Below are 27,075 nucleotides of genomic sequence, written 5' to 3' on the forward strand. Positions count from 1 at the left end.
TGGACTTCCAATATCTTTCCAAAGCAGAGATGAACACAAATTGCACAGCCACATTCAGAGTGATCCTTGTTTGACGTCAATGTCACGTCACCAGCCCAAGTTGTGGGGGAGGCCCAGCCACCAGGAAAGGAAACCTCAGTCAGGGAAAAAAGGCACACTCCCTTCCCCCAGCGCAGCAGCTTGCCCTGTCTGTTTGCCTGAAATCCCCAAGCATTCCAGTCCCAATGATCTTTTCCTTGTTGCTGAGGAAAAAAGATCTTCCCATGGCTCATGGCCTGCCTGCCTCAGCCCCTTGTATCTGCTCCTCAGAACTTACCCTTTCGTTATGCCCTGACCCTCTAGCCACAGCCTAGATTTCGTATCTCTTGGTCCCCAGGTTTGTTTCAGGTCTTCCAGGCAGTCCCTTTCTATCAAGCCCTCACATTACCCTTGGCTCCAAGGGGCATTCCTCTCCCACACCAGTTCTTTCCAAATCATTTATTCTCCCATGTTTTTATCTCAGTCTCTATTTCTCCTGGAATCCCCCAACCCCAACCCCCAGCCTCTCAAGTCAATCTCACTCCTCCACCTGCCTGCCCTGCCCTCTCATAGCTGAGGTTGTCGGTGGTGATGATGGCAAAGTTGCCCAACACAACCACTGTCCTGATAATGTCACAAGGTCACACAGTCTCAGCATAATTCTATGGCATCGGGGTGCCACCACCACCTCAGAGTGCAGGATGACACACCCCAGAGCAAGATGGCCCTTGGTGACCACATAACTCGTACACGCAAAGAAGAGAGAGAGATCACCACTGCCCCCGCACAGCTCCAACTCAGAGGATCATTGAGTAGCATGGGGATCTGCAGCAGAAAGAAGCTTGGTATAGAGCCCACCAGCCCCACCAAGCCAAACAGGAAAACCACTGTTAGTAGGCAGGAGGGGAGGTCCAAGGAAAGATATACCAGAAGCGAAGAGCAGTGTCTGGCCACCCAGGAAAGTGAGCACATAGCCCTGGGCAGTGTGGAGGCCCTTGGTCTCCTTCTGTAGTGTCCCTAGTCCCAGGTTTGGCGTGCCTAGTCCAGGTCCCATGATGATGATTAGTTCCATAGCGCTGCTCAACAGCCCACACCAGTCTTAGTGACTGAGACCTGGTCCTTGAGACAGAGGGCAAGGAGAACAGAGCAGACGGTGGAAGAACCTTTGGGAAAATGGCAGCATTGCCAGCAGGCATCACCTGAACTGCACCATAGGCACATTCAATGCTGGAGACACAGTAAAGAGGCCATGGAGGCAGGCCCAATCCTGGACGTCCAAAGGTTCCAACAGCGAGTCACCATGCAGTTTAAGCAGTGAGGCAATGGGGAGGTGCAAGAGGCATTAACAGATGGGCAGCTCAAGCAAGGATAAGTGGGAAGTCTGGTAAACCAGCTGGGAGAAGGGGCCCATGAAGTCATCGGGTGGGCGCCCACCCAGCAGACCTACAAGCAGACCCTTGGTGGCAGTGCTGGTGACAGGGGAGGATGTGTTAACAGTGGGAATTGTAACAGTGGGGAAAAACAGTACAGCATTTTTTACATTGTTTCTGTAACTGCTGACTAATATGTATGTAGCTTTTAGATGATAGCATGTTTGTATAAGAATCCTAGAAACAAACTTCAAAAGCTACAGACTCTGACCTTCAGGCATCCCAGCTCCTACGATTCTTCCTGCTTTTCCTCTCAAGGCATCAGCCACCTTGAAATGCTTTGCTGGTGAAAGCAAACAGTGAGGAGTTGACAGACTCCAAACTGGGTAAGTCCCTTGGTGTGCACAGCCAGGAGCCCCTGCCCCACCACTTGGGTTCTTTGAACCATTTGGGATTCCATGAGAATTAGTAGTTGCCACTGGGTGCTAGACACGGATCAGTGATGAGAAAAATCACAGTTCCCCAATGTGGGATTTGGTTAGAGTGCTCTTAGGGTTTTGGTACATGGACTTTTGGGTATTGTTTGCCTTTCTTGTTGTATACTGCTCTTTTTTTGTGCTTTTTATTTTTCTTTATTTTTTGAATGGTTAAAAGTATTTTTTATAAATAATTTTCCTAAGCTGAAGACTTTTATTTATTTTTAGAGGCGGGGGAAGAGGGAGAAGAGAGAGAGAGAGAAACATGAATGTGTGGTCGGTTGCCTCTTGTGTGGCATGGGGGCATGGGGGACCTGGCCTGCAACCCTGGCATGTGACCTGACTAGGAATTGAACCAGCGACCCTTTGGGTTGCTGGCTGGCACTTAGTCCACTGAGCCACATCAACCAGGGCAGTAAAAAAGTATTTTATTGTATCTTTTCCATTGCCATTTATCCTCCCTATACCTCCTCCCCCAACAATCACCACCCTGTTGTCAATATCCATGAGTATGTTTTCCTTTTGCTCAACCCGTCCACCCTCTACCCTCACCCCCACAGCTGTCATCCTGCTCTCTATGAATCTGTTTCTGTTTTGCTTGTTAGTTGAGTTGGTTCATTAGATTCCACATATGAGTGAAATCATATGGTATTTGTCTTTCTCTGATTGGCTTATTTCACTTAACATAATATTCTCTAGGTCTACCCATGCTGTTACAAAGGATAACATTTTCCTTTTTATGGCTGAGTAGTACTCCATTATAGAAATGTTGCATAGTTGTTTTATCCACTTGTCTACTAATAGACACTTTCGTATCTTGGCAGCATATTGCTTATTAATTGTCTGTTAGTTTTGTTTCTCTGTTCTTCCATGGGAGGAGGTCAGTTTCTGTTTTAGATGGCTCTTGTCTGTCTGAAATGACACTTTGGTTCTCTCATCTGTCTGAAATGAAAACTTTGATTACAGTTGTTCTTTGCTTGCTTCCTTATCATTTGGGGACTTGGTTTGGCCTTTGCTATTTTGTACACACTGGGAATCTTTTGTCTCCTCTGTTTGGACTTTGTGCCATTTTGGACCTTGTCAAGGACGTTTGCGGTATCAGTTAGTATGAGATAAGATTCCAAGGCTAGTCTCAATCTCTCCTTTTAGAGGATTTAGAGGTTTGAGAGTATTTGTTTGAACTTTGTCTTTGCTTTAGATTTTGTTTTGTTTGTGTTTTGAAAGATGCCGCTCAGGCCCTGGCTGGTGTGGCTCAGTAGATTGAGCACTTGCCTGAGAAACAAAAGGTCACCACTTTGGTTCCCGCTCAGGGCACATGCTTAAGTTGCAGGCCAGGTCCTCAGTTGGGGGCATGTGAGAGGCAACCCATTGATTGATGTTTTTCTGGCACATTGATGTTTCCCTCCTTCTCTTTCTCCCTCCCTTTCCCTCTCTCTAAAAATAAATAAATAAAATCTTAGAAAAGAAAGAAGGAAGGAAAGGGAGGGAAGAAAGGGAGGGGCTCAGTCTCAATCCCATCAGCAAGTCCATTAGGTCACTTTAAAAAAAAAAGACTTTATTTTTTTATTTTTAGATAAAGGGAGGGAGAAACACCAATATGTGGTTGCCTCTCATGTGTCCCCACTGGGGACCTGACCTGGCCCACGACCCAGGCATGTCTGGGAATTGAACTGGCAACCCTTTGGTTCACAGGCTGGTGCTCAATCCACTGAGCCACACCAGCAAGAGCAAGTCACATTTTATACTAAACTTGTTTTGCCAAAGTTCTGGTAAATAGAATAAGATCTCTTACACGCAAGCTTTCATATTGGTACATTATAAGGATTCTACTCAGAAAGGATTTAAACTTATGATTCAAAGAGGGGGTAAAGATCTCAGCCTCCTTCCAGACAGTAAAACCCAGAGAGAGAAAAAAGTGAGACAGTGAATCTTTTGAACATCCTAAATCCTTCTCCTGGAAGTCTGGAAGCTGCAGCAGTTCAGGGAATAATGGGGAAATTAATGCCACCCTCAAAACCTGTTCAGGCTGTGGGAACAGCAGGGGCAACTGCCCCACCTCAATGTAAAGGAAAAAAACTGGCATTTAAAAAAAAATTGAAGCTGTGCCAAGCCTGCTATCACCCCCACCACTTTTTCAGTCTCTAAAAAGTTGTCAAGGTCACTAGATAATGAAACCACTCACTTTTGAGCATGCTAAAGGAATGCAGTAATTACCGAGAATCCAAATGGGTAATTTAAGTTTAATTGACATCTCTTAAAGTTATTAACATAAAATATATTTGTTTTTTTCCCTGGGTTTACAAAAAAGTTCATGTTATCTCTATTATGCCTCTTAAAATGTAAATGCATTTTCCAGTGGGAAAAAAACTGTTTCTGAAATTATAAAATGTATTCATAAATTTTCCAATCCAAAGAATGCTAGTTACTTTTAGTTGTCACTAAAAATTGAAAATTCTAATTAAGTTGGGAAAGAATATATGGTTTTGGTAATAAAAGGTGTAACTCATGGCAATATTTTTTTAAGAAAATAGAATTGAAAGTGGGTTGCTCTAAAATTGGTTATTTCTGCCTTACTGGTGTGGCTCAGGCGATTGAGCTCTGGCCTGTGAGCCAGAGAGTTGCCAGTTCAGTTCCTGGTCAAGGCGTATGCCTGAGTTGCAGGCCAGGTCCGGTCCCCAGTAGGGGGCGCGCTGGAGGCAACCATACATTGATGTTTCTCTCCCTCTCTCCCTTCCCCTCTCTGTAAAAATAAATAAATGAATTGAACAATGGTTTTTTTAAAAAGGAATAAATATATAAATTAAAGTTGGTTATTTCTATCTTTTTAAAGGCTGATGTGGCTCAGAGGATTGAGCGCTGGCCTGTGAACTTTCGATTCCCAGTTAAGGCATATGCCTGGGTTGAGGGCCAGGTCCCTAGTGGGGGGTGCACAGAGAGGCAAACACACGTTGATGTTTCTCTCTCTCTTTCTCACTCCCTTCACCTCTCTCTCAAAATATAAATAAATAACATCTTTTTAAAAATTAAAATAAATATTTATTTTTTAAAAGATTTATTCATTTATTTAACTTTAGAGGGGAAAGGAAGGAGAGAAAGAGAGAAACATCAATGTATGGTTGCCTCTCATGAGTCCCCTGCTGGGAACTGGCCTGCAACCCAGGCATGTGCCCTGACCGGGAATCGAACCGCGTTCGTCTGGTTCACAGGCCCACGCTCAATCCACTGAGCTACACCAGCCAGGGCTAAAATAAATATTTATTTTTATTTATGTGAAACAAACACCAATCAGTTGCCTCTCACATGCCCCCAACCGGGGACCTGGCCCACCACCTAGGCATGTGCCCTGACCAGCAATCAAACCTGACCAGCAACCCAGGCATGTGCCCTGACCTTTTGGTCTGTAGAACAATACCCAATCCACTGAGGTACACCAGTTGGTGCATCTAGTCACTGATTTCTGAATGAATTAAGAAGAAGCAAACTAAAAGGGACTAGGGAAGTTGCAACAAGATTGTGTACATTGCAGAAGGATTGTGTAAATGACAGAGGGTCTGTACAAGTTGAAGAAGGATTGTGTTAGAAGGAGCAAAAAGAAAGAATTGAGGAAGTGAAAAAAGGGTGAGAAAGGATAAAGGAAAGCTATATACATATTATAGGAAGGAAGGACATTGGGGAAGGAATTCTTGAGAACTGGAAATGGAAATGGAAAAAAAGAAATAAGAAAGAGACCTGACTGCTGTGGCTCAGTAGTTTGGGCATCGCTCTGCAAACTGAAAGGTCACCAGTTTGATTCCTGGTCAGAGCACATTCCCAGGTTGTGTGCCAGGTTTCCGACTGGGGGCATGTGACAGGCAACTGATGGGTGTTTTTCTTGCACATCAATGTTTCTCTCCCTCTTTTTATCTCTCCCTTCCCTTCTCTAAAAATAAATAAATAAAATCTATTGAGAAAAAAGAAAGGCATATAGATAGATGATAAAGCAAAGTCACAATTTCAATGGCAAATGAAAAAGCCAAAAGCTCCCTTTGACTTTCCAAAACCAATTGTTATTTCCCTACAGAAACCACAGGTACAATTGACAGTAGAGAAAAAATTAACTGATTTCTTAGTCTGATGTACTTTCATTTGTAATTCCATTATCTTAAAATGTTGTTACCAAAAAAGTAAAATTTTTTGTCAATTACATTATAGTCTGATATACAATTATGTCGTTTTAAATATGTTATGTCATTTAGAGACCATCATTGTTTTACTCTGGTGCATTTGCAAAAATGTTACATCTTGCCCTGGCTGGTGTGGCTCAGTGGAATGAGTGCCAACCTGAGAACCGAAGAGTCACCGGTTCAATTTCCAGTTAGGGCACATGCCTCGGTTGCGGCTGTCCCTAGTTGGGGCATGTGCAAGAGGCAACTGATCGATTCTTCTCTCTCTCTTCCTCCCTCCCTCCCCTCTCTCCAACTATAAATAAATACAGTCTTTAAAAAAGAAAAAATGTTATATCTTCAAAAGTTCATGGATAAGACTCTGACCTACTCTAAAATATGAATTTATGAGAATAAATTTTAAGATTATACCTTTGAAATAAATGGGGATTTGTGGGACCCTGGTGAATGACTGGATTCATGGAAATGCTGGTGGATAATTGGGATAAGCAAAAATTGACTGTAGAACTGAGTGAACTGAGGATAGTAATTGTTCTTATGACTTGTTTCAAAGTATTGCTGTTTTGCCCTGGATGGTGTGGCTCAGTGGATTGCATGCTGGCCTGTGAACCAAAGGGTCGCAGGTTTGATTCCTGGTCAGGGCACATGCCTGGGTTGTGGGCCAGGTCCCCAGTGGAGCTGTGCAAGAGGCAGCCACACATTGATGTTTCCCTCTCTCCCTCCCTTTCCCTCCCTCTAAAAATAAGTTTTAAAAATTCTTTTAAAATTGTTGCTGTTTTTATTTTATTTTTTTTAGATTTCATTTATTTACTTTTAGAGAGAGGGGAAGAGAGGAAGAAAGAGAGGGAGAGGAACATTAGTGTGATAGAGATACAGGGATTGGTTAAGTATCACATGCCACCAACTAGGGACCTGGCCTACAACCCTGGCATGTGCTCTGACTGGGTATTGAACTGGCAACTTAGGTATTGAACTTTCAGTATGCAGGCTGGTGCTCAATCCAGTGAGCCACACCAGCCAGGGCTGACTTTAAAAAAACAAACAAACAAACAAACAAACTTGCTTGTCACCCTGGCTGGTGTACCTCAGTGGATTGAGTGCAGACCTGCAAACTAAGGGATCGTGGTTTGATTCCCAGTCAGGACACATGCCTGGGTTGCAGGCCAGTTCCTAGCAGGGGATACAGGAGAGGCAATCATACATTGATATTTCTCTCCCTCTCTCCTTCCCTTCCCCTCTAAAAATAAATGAATAAAATCTTTAAAAATAAATAAATATATTTTTACAAACCTTTTTGTCAGAGCAATTTGGTAAATTGTAACAGTATTGGAGCATTCTTATTTTTCTCCCTACTTGATCTCTCCAGAATTTAAAAACAATGAGTATTATTCTTTTCATGGCAATGTATTTGTTTTCATGAATCCAGTAGGAATCTTATTTTTTTCCAGTTTCCAATTGTGGTTTTATTAACCAAGACTTTGACTGGAATGTCATGTTTAAGGGAGACATGCCCAGACTCTGAATATCCCTGAAAAGCTTTAAGGAATAAAAATTGACTTTGAAGCTGATAAAAGCCCATTGGAGAAATGGCCTGATACCTTCCTTGTTTACATGGTTCACAGCTGTCTTTCCAGGTAAGGAGTGAACATCGCTTTCCTGTGAGATGGCAAGGAAGAATCTCAGGACATTTTGGGGATGTCAAGAACTTGAGTTGTTTACTGAAACCTAAAGATATTGCAAGCAAAGCCTGGTGGCAACTGTGTGGCTTCACTTCCTGGCCCCGAGGGGCTAATTAAAGTTCAATCCTTTGAACTTTGAAAATTCCTTGTAACATTCCAGCAAAGTAGATTTAAGAAAGCCTATATAGGGGGTAGGGGAGTATAAGGGGACTAAATGGTAATGGCAAAAATATACAATACAAACTTTTTTAAAGGCTATATAATCAATTGCTATTCTTGTTGTGTTTGTGCAAATAATCAGGTTTAATGGAAACTAGATTTAATATAAATAAATTGGTCTTGATTTGGCTCTTTGATGAAAACGAGGATAATTTTAGGAGAAAAATTCTGTTTCAATAAAATCTATAACACACAATTGTGGATATTAGACTCTAATTCAGTAAACTGTAAAATTTTATTTTTCACCTATAAATAGGACTATATCCTGAATTTTTCTAGTTTTCTTAAGTGTTTTGGCTACAACTATCTAACTTCCATGGAAATGGAAGAAAAACTGATAGTAGGGAATTGTAACCATTCTCTTGACATTTCTTCTATAAATGCTGACTCTGACTAATATGTAGCTGGTAGATAAACAGGATGTTTTTATAAGGACCCAGGGACTAATTTCAAAAGATAAAGTCTGACCTTCAAGCATCCAAGCTCTAGGAGATTTGCTGACCTTCTGCTGTGGAGCCAGGATAATGTAAAGCCAGGATGATGTGAAGCCAAAATGACGAAACCAGGATGATGCACACTGGACCACCACTTGCCTTATCACAGTGGAGTGTGTTCCTCTGCATGTAGGGACATTTTCAACTCCCTCCCTTGATCTCTGTTCTGTTCCTTTTTCCTTTCTTATAAAAACCTCTGCCTGCACTGAGATGTTAGAGATGGGCTTTGAGACATGAGTCCCCATCTTCCACATGGCAGCACCTGAAATAAACCACTTTCCTTTACATCAGCACCTGCCTCTTGAGTATTGGCTTTCGAAGTGGCAGGCAACTGGACCTGTGTTTGGTTACAGCTGAGCAGAGTGGGGGGTGGCGTGGAGGGTGGCAATGGCTGGGTGAAGTCAAGCAGGTTGAAGTAGGGGGTGACTTGCCAGCCTGTTAGGGAGATAGGAGCTTGGGCATTAAATAGTCATAGTCCAGGGGACCAGGGGTTGGGTAAATGCTAGGCTTGGAGTCTAGGACCGTGTGGGACAGTAAAGAGGCGGGCTGTCTTGTTGAGGAACTTGGGAGCTAGGAAGGACCTGAAAGACAGATGAGGTAGTACAGTGTGGGCCTTGAGCTTCTAAAGCAGAAAACAGGGAGTAAGCAGTCCTGGAGCATCGTGTTTCTCCAGGTAAGTTGCTCCTGGGAAGAGGAAAAGAGGACCCAGGGATGTTCTCTTGGTTTGAGGAAGGGGAGGTGGCCTCAGATGCTATATGGTTATGTGACATCACGGATTCCAGGGACAGATGTCCCTGAAATTCACAGTGGGTACACCATTGTGAATTTCATTTGTGGGTATCTCTAGGACAGCTGGGAAGTTTTAGGGAAGGAGAAAGAGAGCAGCCAGGAGTTATAGGGACAGAAGCTATGCCCCCTTAGCCCTGACTCTCACCATTTTTCCCTGGACTTCCTCCTTCCCTCCTGGCTCAGGGCACCAGGGCCACTTCAGAGCTCCAGCCATTGAGACTTGGTTGGAGTGGAGGTAGGGTTCTTCAGTGGAATCTTCCTGAGGTGGGGGGGGGGGGTTCTTCCCAGGAACCTCCCTGAGATGAGGGTAGACTTATTTTCTCATTGTGTTCAACTCTGTTTGATATATATATATATATATATATATATATATATATATATATATATATATATATATCTTTGTTACTCCAAAGTTTTTCTGATCCTTTTTTCCCTTTAGGACTAACTCTGTGATGAGACTTCTTTGGTTTTAAGTTAGTTTATATGTTGCCTTGTTTTGGAAGGGTTTTTCAGAAAGGATCTCTGAGAACTGGCTCCTCTGTGTCCTGACTTTTGAATTTTTGAACAGCAGAGAGGACATTCTGGGACTGTCCCTCTGGAGTTTCAGGAATGTGCTGCTCCTGTGTGTGTTTCCACCTGGTGTTTTCTTGGTGCTGTCCCAGGAGGCCCACGCCAAGGCCTCTGCATTTACAGACAAGTATATAGAATCGGATATTTCCTCTGGTGGTGACAAAATACCTAGATGCGTGTTCATCTGCGCTGATAGTCATTTATGTGTGCCTGTTCTGTAAGGCTGGGACATACCTGGCCGTCGGCCTGATGGGGGTCCCTCAAATTTCTGGTGGGTGGGTGGGTGTGTGTGTGTTGGCCCTGTGAATGTGCTGACCCTGACTCTGCACGTCCCATAGGGCTTGATTGCGAGCCTGCCATGTTGTGGGTCTGTGTCCTGAGAGGCTGTGCTTGCTCTGGGTGGTGTGCAACGCTGAGTGAAGGGCATGCGGTGTGGGTGTTGGGGGCAGGCTGTCCCTTCCAAGGGAGTGGGTGGTCGTGCTCTCCTGCGAGAGAGCTGCTGCCAGGCCCGCGCCCCGCAGGATGCCCACTTGTCCGGCGGCCTTGCGCGCAGCCGTTCCCTTCCGGAGATCCGTCTGGGAAAAGGCCGTCGGGTGCGCTCGCCCTAACCCGAGCCCGGAGCCTTGTGTCGGTGTCGGTTGCACTACGCCGGCCTTCTCTCCACGGCGGCGGCGACGCTGGGGGGGCCTGTTTCCGGGGGTGGGGGTGGGGGTAGGACCGGGAGTGGGGGGGGAGCCGATGATGTCAGCGGCGGCGGCGGCTGCGGGGCCGGGCCGGGGCCGGGCGCTGGGGGGGCCGGAGCCGGAGCCGGAGCCGGAGCCGGAGGCGGGCGAAACAGGAGCGGCCGGGGGCGGCCACGGTGATGAGCCGGGCCTGGCGGACGCGGCGCCATCGCAGTCAGGTGGGCCCCGGGCGAACCGGGCAGGGCCAGGGCGGACCGGAGCCAGCAGCCGGGCCCCCTCCCCGCTGCCCGGTGCCGCGGGGGCCCGGGTCGCGTTCCGCGCCCGACTGCTACCCTTTGGGGTTGACCTGGGGGCTCAAGGGTCGTGGGCTGAGCCTGGCTCCGCCCCCAGGCGCGCACCGCGCTGCGGGGAGACTAAGGGGCCCCGGTACCGCGTCCGACCCAGCGGCGGCCGGGGGAGGTGCGATCGCAGAGGGCCGGGGAAGGGGCCTCCTCACTCCCCTTTTGAAAGGTTAATTCTGCAGCCGAAGGTCCCCCTCTTCTTCTGGGGCAGGTTGGGGGTAGGGTTGGGCGGGTGTGAGGCCCGGCCGGCGCTGCTAGCTGCTAGGAGGGCGATGGCGTAGGAGCCAGTCAGAGAGGGGGAGGGGTGGGCCGGTGAGAGCCCCAGAGTTAGGGTGTACGGGGTGCGCAGGAGCAGCAGGGGCCCCGGAGCCGCTGCGCCGTCGGGGCAGGGTTGTGGCTGTGAGTCCTGGAGATTGTGTGTCTTCGGCTGTGTTGTGGGACAAGGTAAACCTCTTCTGGGCAGCACTGTTTGCTGCTCTGGCACACAGGGGTCTGCGTAGGGCCCTCGCTGGGCCCTAGGGACAGAATTCCAGGTGGTGGGGTGCCCAGTGTTGTGGGGCAGAATTACAACATGTGTCCCTGTGGCTTTAGGTGACAGGTCCACATTCCAAGCAAGGTACAATACATGCAGAGTTTGTTAGATGTGGGGTTTTAGGCATGTTTTATACCAGTGTGTGTTTTCTTCTACCGACTGTCATATGAACTATTTGTGAACTGTTGTTTTCTGCATAGCTAGCTGGTGTAAGTGCGCTGGACGGCACCAGAGTGTAGGGTGTATGTGCCTGTTGGAGGGGGCAGTTGTTTACCTTCGAGTTGGAAGGTGTCACTTCTGGGTCCCATTTCTGTGCTTCTGAGATGTGGCCCAGTCTTGGTGAGGATGGCCCCGCTGGAAGGGTTCCCGTGTCTATGTGATGAGCGAAGTGCGTGTGGTGGTGGGGGTGTACGTGTCTAGAACTCAGGTACCACCTATTACGAGGGACTTGAAAACCATAGGGTGTGTCTCAGGTACTTGTGGAGCCACTGGTACTGGTGTGAGGGGCTCTGGGTGGGATATGCAGGTCGTGTTTATGGGATTGTGGGCAGCCTAGTGAGGGGAGGGTTGTGTGTGTGCAACATTCTCTAAGGAATTCTTTTCTGACATTGTTTGTGGGGAGCCTGTCTGTGCTGTTGGGCTTGGAGGCGAGCTGCTCAGAAAACACTGTGGGGGGGGCGGTGGCGTGACAAGGACATGTGGGCCTCAGCGTCGAGAGATCAGCCGCAGGCTGTGTGTGCGTGCCTGCCTTTTGTGTGTTTAAGTGGCCTTGTGGGGCTGCTGTGAGGCTATGTTAGGAAGGAGGCAGGGCGATAAATATGGGGCAGAGCAAGGGCAGCAGGCGGGAGGCTTGGGTGTCGTCTGGGTGGCCCAGCTAGTCTTTGTGCAGGGTCTGTGAGCCTGCCTCTCACTTGCCTGCCCAGCTCGTTCAGGGTCACTGGGAGGAGAGGCCTGGCGGCTGCAAGGAAACCGAGCTTGGACAGAGTGACTCCTTGGTCATGTTTACGTAAAGGTCGGGTGTGACTCTTGTCACTGAAATGGAAAAAAGAAACACGAAGTTTTCAGCCTCCTCCTCCTGCTTCACCCTGTCTCGGCCCCCGTTGCCGGTATCTCTGCTTTTCCATCTCTTCTGTGACGCACACTGGGCAGCTCCAGTGACTGTGAAAGGGTCTGAATTCGCTCACTAGGCAGATTCCTCAGAGCAGGTTTTCCGTACCTTTGGGGCCTGGGTGCTTCTGTAGATGTGTGTGTGAGTGGGGGTGGGGGCGGAGGTGAATGGTATGTGTGCATTCCAAGCGTGCACACCACTGGGTACTGTCCCTAGCCTGGCCAGGAGAGTGGACATGCATGGGGGGGACACTATGGCTGGTCCTCCTGCACGGAGGGGTTGCTAGGTGCTGTGAGAGGCCTGTACAACAGGTGCACCCCAGCCTGGCTGAGGGGAAGGGGGCCTAAACTAGAACTGAGTGGTTCTGGCCCTACTGCTTCCTCACTGGAACTTTCTCTGAATGAGCCTCAGTTCTTGATCTGTAAAATGGGGTGAATTGCCTGCCCTGCCTATCTTCCAACTGGGTTGTAAGCAAGTAGCACCTGGGAAATACACCTGGAAAGTCGCTACAGTTCAGGGACTATGTCTGTGCCAGCAACTGTCAGCCGTCTGTCAGCGCCAAGCCCCTGTCGGTTCTGGGCTAATAGCAAGAGCAGTAAACACTTACTTAGCACTTACTGCGTACTCAGGCACTGTTCTCAGCTTTTACGTTTGATCGCTCATTTAGTCTTCGCAGTGTCCCATGGACGTAGGTATTCTAATTACCTCTCTTCTTCAAATGAGACAGCTGAGGCTCAGAGAAGTGATTTGCCTAAACCCCCTCAGTAAAAGGTAAAGCTAGATTTGAACTCAGGCAGTCAGGTTCCAGATCCTGTGCTCTTTTACCCTGTCCTCTGCCGCCTTTCTGAAGTCTTCTGTGGGCCACTCTGTGCACACACTTCTCCCTATTTTCTGTATAACTTAACACCTGTACCATTCCATTTTAGAAGACCCATGTACCTAGTAATTCAGGGAATCTTAGCCTGGGGAATGAGCTAATATCTGCTGCTGGTTGCTGGCCACAGAGGCAAAAAATGCTGATGAGCCAGGTGAAGGAAAGATTGCCTTTGTCCTGTGGGTCAGAGAGGGCCAAGAGGGAGATGGCATTTGAGTTTAATCTTAACATTTCAGAGGGCTTTGGGGAAGAGGTTGGGGACAGGTTGTATTTCTGACAGGGGGACTGGCATAGGCAAGGGCATGGAGATACAGGATGCATTGAGGTTGGACAGGGCACCGGGTGCTTGAAGGGAGACTAACACAGGCAAGATTAGAAAGGCAGATTGGAACTAGACCCTTGAATGCCTAGCTGAAGAATTTGAACTTTATTTAGGAGTGAGTGGGGACCAGTGAAGGATTCTGAGATTAGGAGTAACGCCACCTGAGCTGCACTGGGGACATTGACCTTCAGTGAGAGGAAGACTGGATGGTAAGCATGAGGCAGGAAAATAGCTGGGAGGCTATGGCCTTAGACCGTGTGAGTGATAACAAGGCCCTGGGCTACTTTTGGGGGCCAGAGGTGGGTGGAAGAGAAATCTTCCAGAGCCATTTCCAAGCTGAGCTGCAGATCTGACTGGACTTGGTGACTGCTGGGTGTGGGGAGAGAGAGAAAGGAGAGTCAGATGTGACGCAGTTAGCATTTAGCACGTGAGACCTGGTGTGGTGATTTCTGCAACCCGCTGGCTGGCCCTAGGCCCCTTCAGTGCTGGATCCAGCAGTATGGCAGAGGGAAAGACTCAGCATCTGGATTCACACAGGTCCGGATTTGAATTTTGACTCTGCTGCTCACAAGCTGTGTGACCTTGAGTAAGGTATATTCGCCCCTCTGTGAGCCTCAGGAAAAATTGGGATAATACAAATACTAACTTTGGGTGGTCCTTTGGGGAAAATCATTAAATGAGGCAATGCATATAAAAACCTGGAAGTATAACAGGCAAGGTATGAGCGACCCAGAAGTGGTCAAGTTACATTCATCATTCCAGCTCCTGGCCAGCTCTGAGGGCAGACAGGCTACAGGCAGACTTTGAACAAGGCAGGTTCAAGCATTCACTAAATTTAAAAAAAATAAAAGAAGTCTCCCATTACGTATCAGGCACTGTTCTAAGCACTGGGGATAGCAGTGAACAAAGCAGACAAAAGTCTCTCCCTCTCTTGGAGGTTACATTCTAGAGATAAATGAACAATATGTTTTACTAGGTGCCAAGGAGACCAATAAAGCAGGGGAGAGAAATAGGAAGTTTGGGGAGACAGGTGATGGCCAGTGCAGGCCTGGGGTTGGGGGAGGTGACTTTCGAGTCTAGGCTTAGAGGAGATGGAGCAGCAAGGCATGAGACTATCCAAGAAAAGAACATTCCAGGCCGAGGGAACAGCACGAGGTGCTGTGTGTCTGGTGGCAGTGCTTGGATCCCCACCTCAGTAACGCCTCACAGGTCACATGGCCAGTCAAAAGTAGGGAAACAGTAAAAACAAATAAAAAAACTAAAAACCACAGAGCCACCAAACTACAATGAAGCCTGATTTCTGCCTCTTCACCACTTCGCCCCACCACTCTCCAGGACGAAGTTCCAAGATGATAATAAGAGCCAGCACTAAGTGAGCATTTACTGGGTGCCAGGCACTCGTCCAGGTCCCACCAGTTACAAGCTCACTTATTCTTCATAGTAACCCTGCAAAGCAGGAACTTTTCATTATCTCCCCCTCGTAGACAACGAAACTAAGGTACAGACAAGTTAAGCATCTTGCCCAGGGTCACATAGCTAGTGTCTTCTTCATCTCTTATAAGCCCTTGTAGGGTAGTGGCCAGTGGTGGGGCAGTTGAGCTCAGGAGACTTGGGTTCAAACCCTACTTGGTTAGCAATGAGACCAGGGGCAAATCACCCTGCCACTGTGTCCTCTATACCTGAAAGAGTTTAGAGTAAAGCCTCAGTTTCCTCATCTGTCCATTCCTCATCTGTCCATCTGTCCAGTGGGGTTGATGATAGACCATGCCTCACTCCGGTCCCTTTTTTTTAAAGATTTTGTTTATTATTTTTATTTTTTTAAAGATTTTATTTATTTATTTATCTTTAGAGGGTAAGGAGAGAGGGAGAGAAACATCAATGTATGGTTGCCTTTCATGTGTCCCCTGCTGGAGGCTCGCCTGCAGAGAACCAGCCTGCAACCCAGGCATGTGCCCTGACTGGGAATCGAACCGCGATCCTCTGGTTTGCAGTCCTGTGCTCAATCCACTGAGCTACACCAGCCAGGGCTGTTTATTATTTTTAGAGAGGGGGAAGGAAAGGAGAAAGGGGAGAAACATCCATGTGTGAGAAATAGATCAGTTTCCTCTCACACACCCCCAACTGGGGGCCTGGCCTGCAGCCCAGGCACGTGCCCTGACTGGGAACTGAACCCATTGAGCTTTACATTCACGGGCCAAGGCTCAACCCACTGAGCCACACCAGCCAGGGCACAATGGTCCTTTTTGAGTATTGAAATGAGATCATGTAGACAATGAGAAAATGCTTAGCTCTGTAGAGATCATGTAGACAATGAGAAAATGCTTAGCTCTGTACTGGGTACATCATAAGTATTTCATAAATGGCAGCTACAAGTACCGTGATTATGATGATTCTAGGTGATATCTAAGGGCCAGGCCAGCTTTGACCTTCTTTGGTTCTAAGAAGCCTCAATAGGCCTTATCCAAGTCTCTTGGCAGTCATCCCCCAGCAGGTGCCATGCCTGTATGGTTGTGCAGGTGGGCAGGCCTGGCCGAGAGGCTGTGTGGGGACTGTAATCCAACCTTTGCTTCGCCCACCTGTACAGGGCTACTACTTCCTAGAATAAGCGCCCTTCCTGTATTTTTTTAAAGTTGTGTTTATTTTAATTTTTTTATTTTTAGAGAGAGGGGAAGGGAAGGAGAAAGAGTGGGAGAGAAACATCAATGTGTGTTTGCCTTTCATGCGTCCCCTACTGGGGACCTGGCCTGCAACCCAGGCATGTGCCCTGACTGGGAATCAAACCAGTGACCCTTTGATTCACAGGCCCATGCTCAATCCACTGAGCTACACTAGCCAGGGCCCTTCCTGTATTTTTAACCTATGGGCTAGTGGGGGACGCTCATTGGTGCCATCGAAAGAAAAACACCTGTTTTTCTACATACTCTGTTCACACTTCCAGTTCTCTGACACTGGCTGCGTGTTCTAGAATTCAATTCAGTTCTGTCACCACCTGAAGACAATGTCACATGCCACAGGTTAAGGGCTTAGTCCCACAAGACTGCCCCCAATTCAGATGCCAGTTGCAAATCCAAGCCTTATGCACTTTTGACTGGGCAGCTATAAATTGTGGTTGGCCATGACCCCTCCCTCAGATTTGGTAATTTGCTAGAATGGCTCACAGAATGGAGGGAAATGCTTATGTTTACTGGTTAAATAACAAAAAAATATGCTAATACAAAAATAGCCAATGAAGAGGTATACAGGACAAGAAGGTCTAGAAGGGTCCTGAGCATAGGGGCTTCTGTCTCCACAGAGCTGGGGTGCACCATCTTCCTGGCATGTGGATATGTTTGTCAACCTGGAAGCTCTGTCGACCCCATAGTTTAGGGGTTAGACTATTCAGAAGGAGAGCGCTCCTGGGCTTTGAGGGTGGACAAGAGCTCTGCCCTCAGTTCAGCAGGCCCGGCTCTGTGAACAGGCCCCGCCTGTTATTATCAGCTCAATGTGACTTTGGCTAAGTCACCATATGACTCTTGAATTCAGATCTTCAACTGAAAAATGCGCCCCCACAGCTCTGGCTGTGCCCACGGGGGAGAGCGGCATTTTTATGGAGGCTTCGTCAGGTAGGCATGATCAGTCATTAACCCAGTCTCTAGTCCTTCTCCCCTGCCCGAGTTGGGGGTGGATGGGGCTGGAAGTTCTAAGTTTCTAATCATGGCTTGGTCTCATGACCAGCCCCTATCCAGGAGTCCATCAGCAGTCGCCTCATTAGAACAAAAGATGCTCCTCTTACCCAGGAAATTCCAAGGGATTTGTGTCGGAGCTTGGTGTCAGGAACCAGGCTCAAAGACCAACTATTAGAACAAAAGATACTCTTAATATTCTTATCATTTAGCAAATTTTAAGAGTTTTAGGAGCTCTGTGTCTATTCCAGAGATGAAGACCAAATGTATATAAATATACATATTCTTATTATATCATAATTTAGCTGTAAACAAGCCCTTCACTTTGATGATCCTGGGATCAGAACCCAGCCCTGGTACTAACTGGTCACATATTCTTGGGTGAGCAACCTGGCACCTCTGAGCCTCAGTCAGTCACTTTAAAATGGGGAAGCTGCCCTGACCTGGTGTGGCTGGGTTTGTTAGGCGTCGTCCGAAATGAAGGGCACATACCTGGTCAAGGCACGTGCCTGGGTTGTGGGACCGGTCCCCGCTCGGGGTGCGTGTGGAAGGCGACCGATCAATGTTTCTCTCCCTTTCTCTCTCCCTCCCTTCCCCTCTCTAAAAATAAATAAAATCCTTAAAGTAAAATGGGGAAGTGAGCCCTGGCTGGTGTAGCTCAGTGGATTGAGCGTGGTCCTGCGAACCACATGATCGCGGTTCAATTCCCAACCAGGGCACATGCCTGGCTTGCAGGCCAGTTCCCAGCAGGGGACTCACAAGAGACAACCATACATTGATATTTCTCTCCTCTCCTTCCCTTCCCCTCTAAAGATAAATAAATAAAATATTTAAAAAATAAATAAAACGGGGAAGTGAGCTGCTACCTTTTAGGGTAGTGGAGAGGAAAGGAATCAGTGAGGTGATGCAAGTAAAGCACTGACTCGTAGGGGTCCCCGTGGGCCAGCAGCTGCCACAGAAGGGAGCACTCTGTTTTCTCACTTTGAAAGCAGACCCACCTGCAATCTAGCAAATGGCTGGGTAGCGCAGAACTGGGCATGTGCCCAGCCCGGGACTGTTGAGCTTTTGCGTATCACCCCTGTTTATCACTTCCCTGCTTTTCCAGGAGAGGGAGGAGTCAGAGTCGTCTTCTGGGAAATTGAAATGGACTGTAGAGGAAAGGTCTTTTACTCTAGATAGTATGATTTCTAAATAGGAAAAGAAAGGTTTCTTGAGTGGGGAGGACTGTGAGGAATGCCTGATGCCAGACACCTCAGAGAACATGCATGACCCAGACCATTCAGAAGGAGAGCGCTCCAGGGCTTTGTGGAGGGTGCACAAGAGGGGCCAAGAGCTCTGCTCTCAGCTCAGCAGGCCTGGCTCTGTGAACAGGCCCCGCCTGTTATTATCAGCTCAATGTGACTTTGGCTAAGTCACCATATGACTCTTGAACTCAGATCTTCAACTGAAAAATGCGACCCCACAGCCCTGGCTGTGCCCGCGGGGGAGAGCGGCAGTGAGGGGCCTCCTGCATGGTGACGGCCACAGCCCAAGTTTGGGGTGCTTCCTGTTCCTTTTGGAAGAGCCTCCCGGGAAGAGGTGAGACGGGTTGTATTTCACCCCCCCCCCCATTTTTAAGCCAAAGCCCTAAAGCCCCCAGCCCTCAGAGTAAGGAGTGAGATCCAAGTTTCATCACCCCAGGGTCTGGTGGCCTTGTGTATGAATTGTGGTCTTTGGTGGTCTCCCGGCACCCGGGCCAGAAATCCCTCAGATTTATGGGGCTGGTACCTATGAGAGGAAGTCCTCTCCTAATTTGAATATGTAGCAGCTCAGTGCAATAAAAAAATCTCAAGCAAATCTATTTTGATCTATAAATGAAACTATTATAAAAAAAGACAATACACAAATGTTTGATTTCTTTTGAGCTCCAACACTGGGCCAAAGGGACTTAAGTGTGATCCGAAAGGCTTCCCCGGACCTATACGACTGAACTGAACTAACTTGCTGTATGTTTTGAGGTGAATTGGGAATATGCAAATTATCTTGTTCCTGGGGCCAGCAGGACAAGGCTGCAACAATGTGTGTGACCTCCTAGATCCAAGTGGCTGCAGCTAAGCAAATAACCTGACAGGCTCCTGGGAAGACCAGGGTCTGGAGAGCAGCAGAAGGGTGCTCTTTGACCCTGAGCGCTGTATCACGCCCTAGCCCCCAGGGTCCCTTCCACCCGAGCTCCCTTACGGAGGATATGGTTTCTGTTTCTTCACAGAGGGAAGAGGCCTGGCAGAAGGGACTTGCTGAGCCACCCCCCTTCTGCTCCATGTTGGCTGTGCTCTCAGGTGAGATGGTGAGAGGTCTTCCGCTAGGAAAAACTGGACCTGAGGCCCCAGGCCAGCAAGGGCAGCCATTTTGTCTAGCCTGGGGAATCTCGTGAAAAGGCCATCAATAATAGTGGGGGCTTCCTTCTCCCAGTGGGAGACAGTGTCCATTACTTCTCTAGTCTGTGACTTTGGACATTTTAACCTTTGACCTTGATCAAGGCCTGAGGTATCCCTGGCATCTTCCAGCCCCAGATGTTTGATGTACTGGTGTTGGATGCTGGCCAGACATGGGTGGCTAAGGTGAACCTCTGACTTCTGTGATCAGAAGTTAGGTATTCTGACCAATACCTCCCTGATTTTAGAGGGCCCTGCCCTCTGCCCAGCCTCTGAGATCCTCCCCTGGCCTCTTCTCCTCTGTCTAGGCTGGCGCCATGCCCCCCCCAGCAGAGGTGACGGACCCATCCCATGCCCCCGCTGTCCTGCGCCAGCTCAATGAGCAGCGGCTCCGTGGCCTCTTCTGTGACGTCACCCTCATAGCCGGAGATACCAAGTTCCCCGCTCACCGCAGCGTCCTGGCTGCTTCTAGTCCCTTCTTCAGAGAGGCCCTGCTTGCTTCAGCTCCACTGCCCCTCCCACCAGTTATTGGAGGCTCAGCCCCAAACCCTGCTACCACCACAGCTGCCTCCTCTTCCTCCTCCTCTTCTTCCTCTTCCTCCTCCTCTTCTTCCTCTTCTCCCCCTCCAGCCTCACCCCCGGCTTCATCCCCACCCCGGGTCCTAGAGCTGCCAGGGGTCCCAGCAGCTGCCTTCTCTGATGTCCTCAACTTCATCTATAGTGCCCGGCTTGCGCTACCTGATGGTGGAGGGGATGGGGCAGCTGTGGCAGAGATTGGAGCTCTGGGGCGGCGTCTGGGCATCTCCCGCCTACAGGGCCTGGGGGAGGGAGGTGATGCCTGGGTACCTCCTGCCCCAGCCCCCATGGCCACCTCGCAGCCCGAAGAGGACAGCTTCGGGTCTGGGCCTAGGCCAGCCGGGGAGTGGGAGAGGGACAGGGCTGAGGCCCAGGCCCCCGACTCACAGCCCCCCCTGCCCCGACAGCCCCTCCCCTGTCCCCGATGTGGAAAAAGTTTCATTCATCCCAAGAGGCTGCAGACCCATGAAGCACAGTGTCGTAGGGGTGGCAGCACTAGGGGTTCTGCAGGGCTGGGATCCGGGAACTCTGGCCCTAGTGGTCCCACAGGAGTGGATGCCTCAGCCCTGCCCCCCACAGTGGGCTTCAGAGGTGGCCCAGAGCACCTGGTGAAGGTGGTGGGCGGCCATGTGCTGTATGTGTGCGCGGCCTGTGAGCGTTCCTACGTGACCCTGTCCAGCCTGAAGCGGCACAGCAATGTACACTCCTGGCGGAGGAAGTACCCCTGCCGTTACTGTGAGAAGGTGTTTGCCCTGGCTGAGTACCGCACCAAGCATGAGGTGTGGCACACCGGGGAGCGCAGGTAAGTGTCCTGGGGGGTGGGTGAGGGCAGTAGAGTCAACAGTCAGCACTGGGGCACCACATGGACAAGGAGGGAGTGGGCAGAGTGTGGAGCCTGGGCTGTCATTCTGAGACCCCTGCTCACCACTGGTCCTGCTCACCTGCTCCTCCTCACTTACTCACTTCAGCCCCCCACTTGTTTCCCTTCAGCCCCAGCTCCTTCTGCTGATGCTCATGAGCACCTCTAGGTGCTATGTCCTTGCTTGGTGCTATGGAGAAGACAGAGGAGGAAGGAGAATGTTGCCCTCACAGGAAAAAACTATGGGGAGTGCAGGCATGCCCACCAGTAGTTATAATACATATTTCTATAATGTGTCCCTATTCATAAGACATTCCCTCATTCTGCCATTTGAGCTTCAGAAGAAGGCTTTGTGAGTTAGGCAAGATATGAATTATACCCAATAATTATAATTATACCCAATTCACAGAGGAACAGCTGAGGCCCAGCGTTTCACAGCTGGTTTGGGGGCCACTGAGCTAGGACTGGTGTTTCTCCTGAGGCTGGTGGGGTGGAATAAGCAGTATGAAAGGAGGGCGAGCAAGTGGCTGAGGGAGTTCCAGGTCTGAGTGAAGGGCAGTAGAGGGTGTGGGAAGCTGAGGCCCGGCTTCAGGGCCCCTGACTCAATAGGCTCTGTCCTTGCCCTGTTCCTTCTGTCCTGGCCCAGGTACCAGTGCATCTTCTGTTGGGAGACCTTTGTCACTTACTATAACCTGAAGACCCACCAGCGAGCCTTCCATGGCATTAGCCCAGGCCTCCTAGCCAGTGAGAAGACACCCAATGGAGGCTATAAGCCCAAGCTCAATACCCTCAAGCTGTACCGCCTGCTCCCCATGCGGGCGGCCAAGCGACCCTACAAGACCTACAGTCAGGGAGCCCCCGAGGCCCCTCTTTCTCCAAGCCTCAACACACCGGCCCCTACAGCAATGCCAGCCAACTCACCCCCTGGACCCCCACCTGCCCCAGAGCCAGGCCCCCCGCCCTCTGTCATCACTTTTGCCCACCCAGCTCCGTCTGTCATTGTTCACGGGGGCAGTAGTAGTGGTGCAGCAGGGACTGGGCTGGCCAGCACAGGGGGTGCCCAAGCTGCCTCGGTCATCACTTACACTGCTCCACCAAGACCCCCCAAGAAACGTGAGTACCCACCTCCTCCCCCAGTGCCTGCACCCACACCAATCAGCCCAGCCACAGCAGGCAGCCCAGCAACGGCTGCAGGGCCGGCCACAGCCACGGAGGAGGCCAAAGGCCGCAGCCTTCGGGCTGGAAGGACTCTGACCTACGTGGCCAAGCCAGCTGGTGGGATTGGTGGGGATGGGGGTCCTCCTGCAGGGCTTGGCCGGGGTCCTCAGCTACAGGTGCCACCTCCACTGTGTCAGATCACTGTGCGAATCGGTGAGGAGGCCATTGTGAAGCGCCGCATCTCAGAGACTGACCTGCGTCCTGGGGAGCTGAGTGCAGAGGATATGGAGGACAGTGAGGAGGAGGATGAAGAGGAGGAGGAGGAGGAGGAGGAGGAGGAGGAATCGAAGGCTGGCGGGGAGGACCAACTCTGGAGGCCCTACTACTCATACAAGCCCAAGCGCAAGGTTGGAGCTACAGGTGCAGGCAGCAGCGGGGGCAGTGGGATGCCCAGAGGCCGCAGGCCACCACGCTGGAGACAGAAGCTGGAACAGAGGAGCTGGGAGGAGACCACAGCAGCTGATGGCCCTGCAGGGCGTGCCTGTGGTGAGCGGAGGCACCGCTGTGGGGACTGTGCCCAAACGTTTGCCACCCTGAGGAAGCTTCGAAAACACCAGGAGGCCCACAGTGGGAGCTCCCACAGCTCCCGGGCTGGACGGAGACCTTCCACCCGCTTCACCTGCCCTCATTGCGCCAAGGTGTGCAAGACGGCAGCTGCTCTGAGCCGTCACGGACAGAGGCATGCTGCTGAGCGGCCTGGGGGCACCCCCACACCTGTCATTGCCTACTCCAAAGGCAGCACTGGTACCAGACCCGGGGATGTCAAGGAGGAGGCCCCCCAAGAGATGCAAGTCTCTTCATCCAGCGGGGAGGCAGGTGGTGGGAGTGCTGCTGCTGAGGAAGCTTCTGAGACTGCATCACTTCAGGACCCTGTCATCTCAGGGGGTGAGGAGCCCCCAGTGGTGGCAGGAGGGGGCACCTATGCATACCCACCTGTGCAGGAATTTCCACTGGCTCTGATTGGAAGTGGCCGGGAACCTGGTGGTGGTAGGGGAAAACCTGGGAGTGAGGGGCAAGTGGGGGCTGGGGAGGGGGATCGGATGGAAGGGATAGGAGCTGCCAAAGTCACATTCTACCCCGAGCCCTACCCACTTGTCTATGGCCCCCAGCTCCTTGCTGCCTACCCTTACAACTTCAGCAACTTGGCCGCTCTCCCTGTTGCTCTTAACATGGTCCTACCTGATGAGAAGGGTGGGGGGGCCCTTCCTTTCCTACCAGGGGTCTTTGGCTACGCAGTCAATCCTCAAGCAGTGCCCCCTACTCCCCCAACTCCACCCCCACAAACTCTTCCTCCACCAGTCCCCTCTAAGGGAGAGGGTGAATGGGCAGGGGTTGAGGGAACCCAGAAGGGAGATGTAGGGTGAGCTCTGGGCCCAGATTTCCCCTTTTACCAAATGCCACCATCCCTGAACCCCCGCCACTACCAGCTCCCTGGCCTCCCTACCCCTTGGGAGCCCCTCCACACTCTTGTGCAGGAACTTTGGGGCCCTTGGAGCTCAGGAGTCAGGCTGCTTTGTGTGAGATTGTAGTTTTCCTATCTCCTGAGAAGGGATCTTTGGTGGTTCCCCTCTCAGTTCTCCTCCAGGGAATGGCCTCCATGAGGGGCAGGGCCAGCTCCCATCCCCTTCTCCAGCCCTTGGGGCAACTGAGCAATATACTTATATGAATCTCTACTCATGGCCCCCACCAGCTCTGAATGTCTAACCCACCCCCCTGATTCGTATACCTAGGGGGAAACCATCTCTCTCACCTAATGATCCTCCCTCATTCTGAAGCTTTCTCTAAGACCTAGCCCAGATGCTTCCTAGCCATTCCATTCTTCATGGCCCAGGGCCTGGACCAGACCATTGTGATACCTGGCACCCACCCACCTTGGAGCTCAGCTTTGGATTCTATTCTTCCGATGGTGGATTTCTGCGTCCCTCTTTCCTTCAAGTTAAGATGCCATGCCTTCCTTGGCTTCCATGCCTTTAGATCTTCCATATTCCTCCTCACACTCCTACATTCTGGAGATGGCCTCTCCCAGTCCAGGTCAAGGAGGTGTTGGGGAGGAGGGCTATCCATCTGTTTCTTCCCCAGCCCAGGGCAGCACCAGTCTTGACTCTATCTTGACCCCCAATTCCAGTGAGCCCTAGATTCTTCCAAGGCAAAAGAGGTGAGTATATCATACCTCTTTCTGCCTCTATATATGGCCTCTTCTGGGCTAAATCAGGTTTGGGGGCTAGGAGGGAGGAGCTCCTTTTGGGATGGGGAAGGGAATCTACTTTCTCCCTGTTTTCTCCAGATGGTTTCTCCCAGACTAGACCAAATAGCCAGAAAAATAATGGGGGTTGGATGGGTGGGTAAGCCCAAGATTTGCACATGACCTTACTTTTACCTGCTTCTTCCCCAGTGTCACTTCCCTCACCAATCACTCCAGATGGTTTTGGGGAAACCATACTATTCCCTTGGTGGGCTCTGGGGTATCCCCACCAACTTTCCCTCCAGAATAGCACCTTATACCCCATCTTTGATTCAGTTCCCCATACCCAAAGATCCCAGTCTAGGGATGGGGTGCAGGGATTTTAAATAGTCCCTAATCCCTAATTTGCACTAGTTAACCCTGGTCAGGGTCCCTATGGTTCCTTCCAGGGGGGAGTTGAAGAAATGTTTGCTCCTAATTCTCTGGTAACTGGGCCTCCCCACTCTGTGATTGGATGAAACAGTTCCCATCCCACCCACCTCCCTCCCCCATGAAAAAACACCCAGCTCACAAGGGGAGAGCCAATTTGGGGAGCAGATTAGATAAATGGGAATTAGAGGAGTGCAGTTCAAAAAGGGAAAAGTTGCTGTCATCAAAATGTCAGCCTTTTTCCCAGCTACTGTTTTCTGGGGCCAAGATGGCTGCCCTCTCAACAGATGTTGAAAGGGCAAGATCATGGCTGTTAGAGGGAGGTGAACTTGGGGAGAGGGACAGGAGCATCCTCCTGCCTCCTCTTAGCCTCTCAGACTATACAAAGGGAGAGGTTTTCGACAGGCTCCCTGAACGTTAACCGCGGAGGAATATCACTCCGCTGCTCCTCTGTCTCTTTGCACTTTTCTTGGTCTTGGCCACAGTCTGAAGAGTTTTCCTACTGAATGTACCAAGTTCCAATTTTTATGGGAGGAAAAAAACAATTTTAAACAGGGAAAAATGCAAAAAAAATCACTAAAATCCCACAAATCTTGTTTCTGGCACTTTAGAAAAACTGCGGAAAAAAGTACATAATAAAGGATATATGCGCGCGCGCACACACACACACACACACACACACAAAGTATATCTATACACACAGCGGAACCGCAAGAGAGACTGAGGAAGGCCTTGGAGGCAGGGGGCAGATGGAATGACAGTCTCCTTATATCCTTAACCTGAACTCCTCTGAGGCAAAAAAGGCACAGGAGATGGAAGGGGATGTGGATGGACCAGGGAATTTGAATTTCAGGACAGGTCAAAGTTCTAAAACTATTTTGGGAGAACTGAGATTGTAGACATTTATTTTTTTGAAAATATCATTTAGGAAAACTAAGTTTCCAGAATTTGGTGGTTCTGTGCAACAAATGAGATTGTGATGAAATGGACATTAAAAGATATGGGGAACTTGAATATTGTGAATTTCAGATGTTGGAAATTTGGGGTTTTGCAATTTCATCTTTTGAAAACTATCGAGTGTCGGTTTGTGCCCTCTTTTCCCATGTTCCCTGGGAAGAATGATGATGGTGGAGGGGAAGGCCACTGGTTCTGTGCCACAGCACGCAAGATTTAGAATTCTGCAGACTCTAGCTCTATATGTAGTGAGGACCCAGATTTAGAGAAACTGACCAATATTTATCTCCGCATTTGTGTGTGTGTCCAACTCTCTAGGCCAATAAACCAACGAGACAAATGAATGAACTGTGCTCCGCAGTGGGATGCCAGGTGCAAATTATTTGTGTGTCTGGTGGGTCTGGCTGCACAGGGACATACTGACCTTGTCCCACAGGGATCATGGGGAGTTGTAGCCTATTCTCCCTTTTAGGACAACAACCTCCAGTACTTGAGTAGGTGTGAGGCCTCACTGACCCTAGGTACTTCATTGTAATAGCTGCAGCTAGGTTCGAGCTGACTTTGATCTGACCTCTGGGCAGAAAGTTAAACTCGGTTCAGTTCACACAGCCTGCTGGGCACAAGATCTCTATGTCCCAGAAAGGCCTTGCCTTAGACTAGGTACAACCCTTTCTCCAAATTGAAAGGAGGGTAAGGCAAAAAAAAAAAAAAGATAGTGATAGCTGTTTAAGAAAGACAACCTTTCTTTTTCTACTCCTAGCTTCCCACTGGCTTCAGCTCCTTGTCCCCCCCACCCTCCCCTGTATTTTGTTTAGTGCTGTATAGGGATGGGTGAGTAAAACAGGGAGGCTTGTCAGGTGGGTGGAGATTTTGTGGAACTGACCAGAGTGGGCAGCCGCTCATCAGCTCTGGCAGGTCACTGCCAACAGGGGAATCAGACCTGTTGTTAGTGTAGTTTTAAAGTAATTTTCAAGACAAGCCAGAAATCAAATTTCCCTATGAAATACCCAAAATTTAAAAGTGAACTGGTTCAAATTTAAAATTATGCAGGCCGATGTCATGGGCCAAACAACACACACAAGTTTACAGCCTCTGACACATGTTGCATTAATGCTTTTGTTCCCATCTTCTCATATGATCCTCAGA

At 49.6% G+C, this 27,075-nt stretch overlaps 2 protein-coding genes across 4 annotated transcripts; one reads left to right on the forward strand and one right to left on the reverse strand.

Annotated features, from left to right (window-relative positions):
* Nucleotides 1–378: 378 nt before the first annotated feature.
* On the reverse strand, nucleotides 379–10,442 carry SLC35G6 (solute carrier family 35 member G6). The gene is given in 9 exon segments (XM_037028278.1): nucleotides 379–673; nucleotides 676–795; nucleotides 798–958; nucleotides 960–1,134; nucleotides 1,137–1,187; nucleotides 1,190–1,253; nucleotides 1,256–1,491; nucleotides 8,765–8,841; nucleotides 10,125–10,442. Coding segments are annotated over 9 exon segments (1,026 nt in total). The 5' UTR covers nucleotides 10,139–10,442; the 3' UTR covers nucleotides 379–545.
* A 110-nt stretch (nucleotides 10,443–10,552) lies between these two features.
* Nucleotides 10,553–26,282, forward strand: ZBTB4 (zinc finger and BTB domain containing 4). 3 transcript variants are annotated; one of them, XM_037028274.1, is made up of 5 exons: nucleotides 10,553–10,679; nucleotides 18,737–18,878; nucleotides 19,546–19,615; nucleotides 20,020–21,089; nucleotides 21,793–26,282. In XM_037028274.1, exons 4-5 carry the CDS (start codon nucleotides 20,029–20,031, stop codon nucleotides 23,726–23,728), a joined length of 2,997 nt encoding a protein of 998 aa, XP_036884169.1. In that variant the 5' UTR covers nucleotides 10,553–10,679; nucleotides 18,737–18,878; nucleotides 19,546–19,615; nucleotides 20,020–20,028; the 3' UTR covers nucleotides 23,729–26,282. The 3 variants fall into 3 exon arrangements, with proteins under 3 accessions (XP_036884169.1, XP_036884167.1, XP_036884168.1); XM_037028273.1 differs by lacking the exon at nucleotides 10,553–10,679 and adding an exon at nucleotides 10,716–10,971; XM_037028272.1 differs by lacking the exon at nucleotides 18,737–18,878.
* The last annotated feature ends 793 nt before the right edge of the window (nucleotides 26,283–27,075 follow it).

The sequence above is a fragment of the Sturnira hondurensis genome, unplaced genomic scaffold (genome assembly GCF_014824575.4).
Source record: "Sturnira hondurensis isolate 20B ecotype Veracruz unplaced genomic scaffold, ASM1482457v3 Scaffold0019835, whole genome shotgun sequence".
NCBI classification, from domain to species: domain Eukaryota; kingdom Metazoa; phylum Chordata; class Mammalia; order Chiroptera; family Phyllostomidae; genus Sturnira; species Sturnira hondurensis.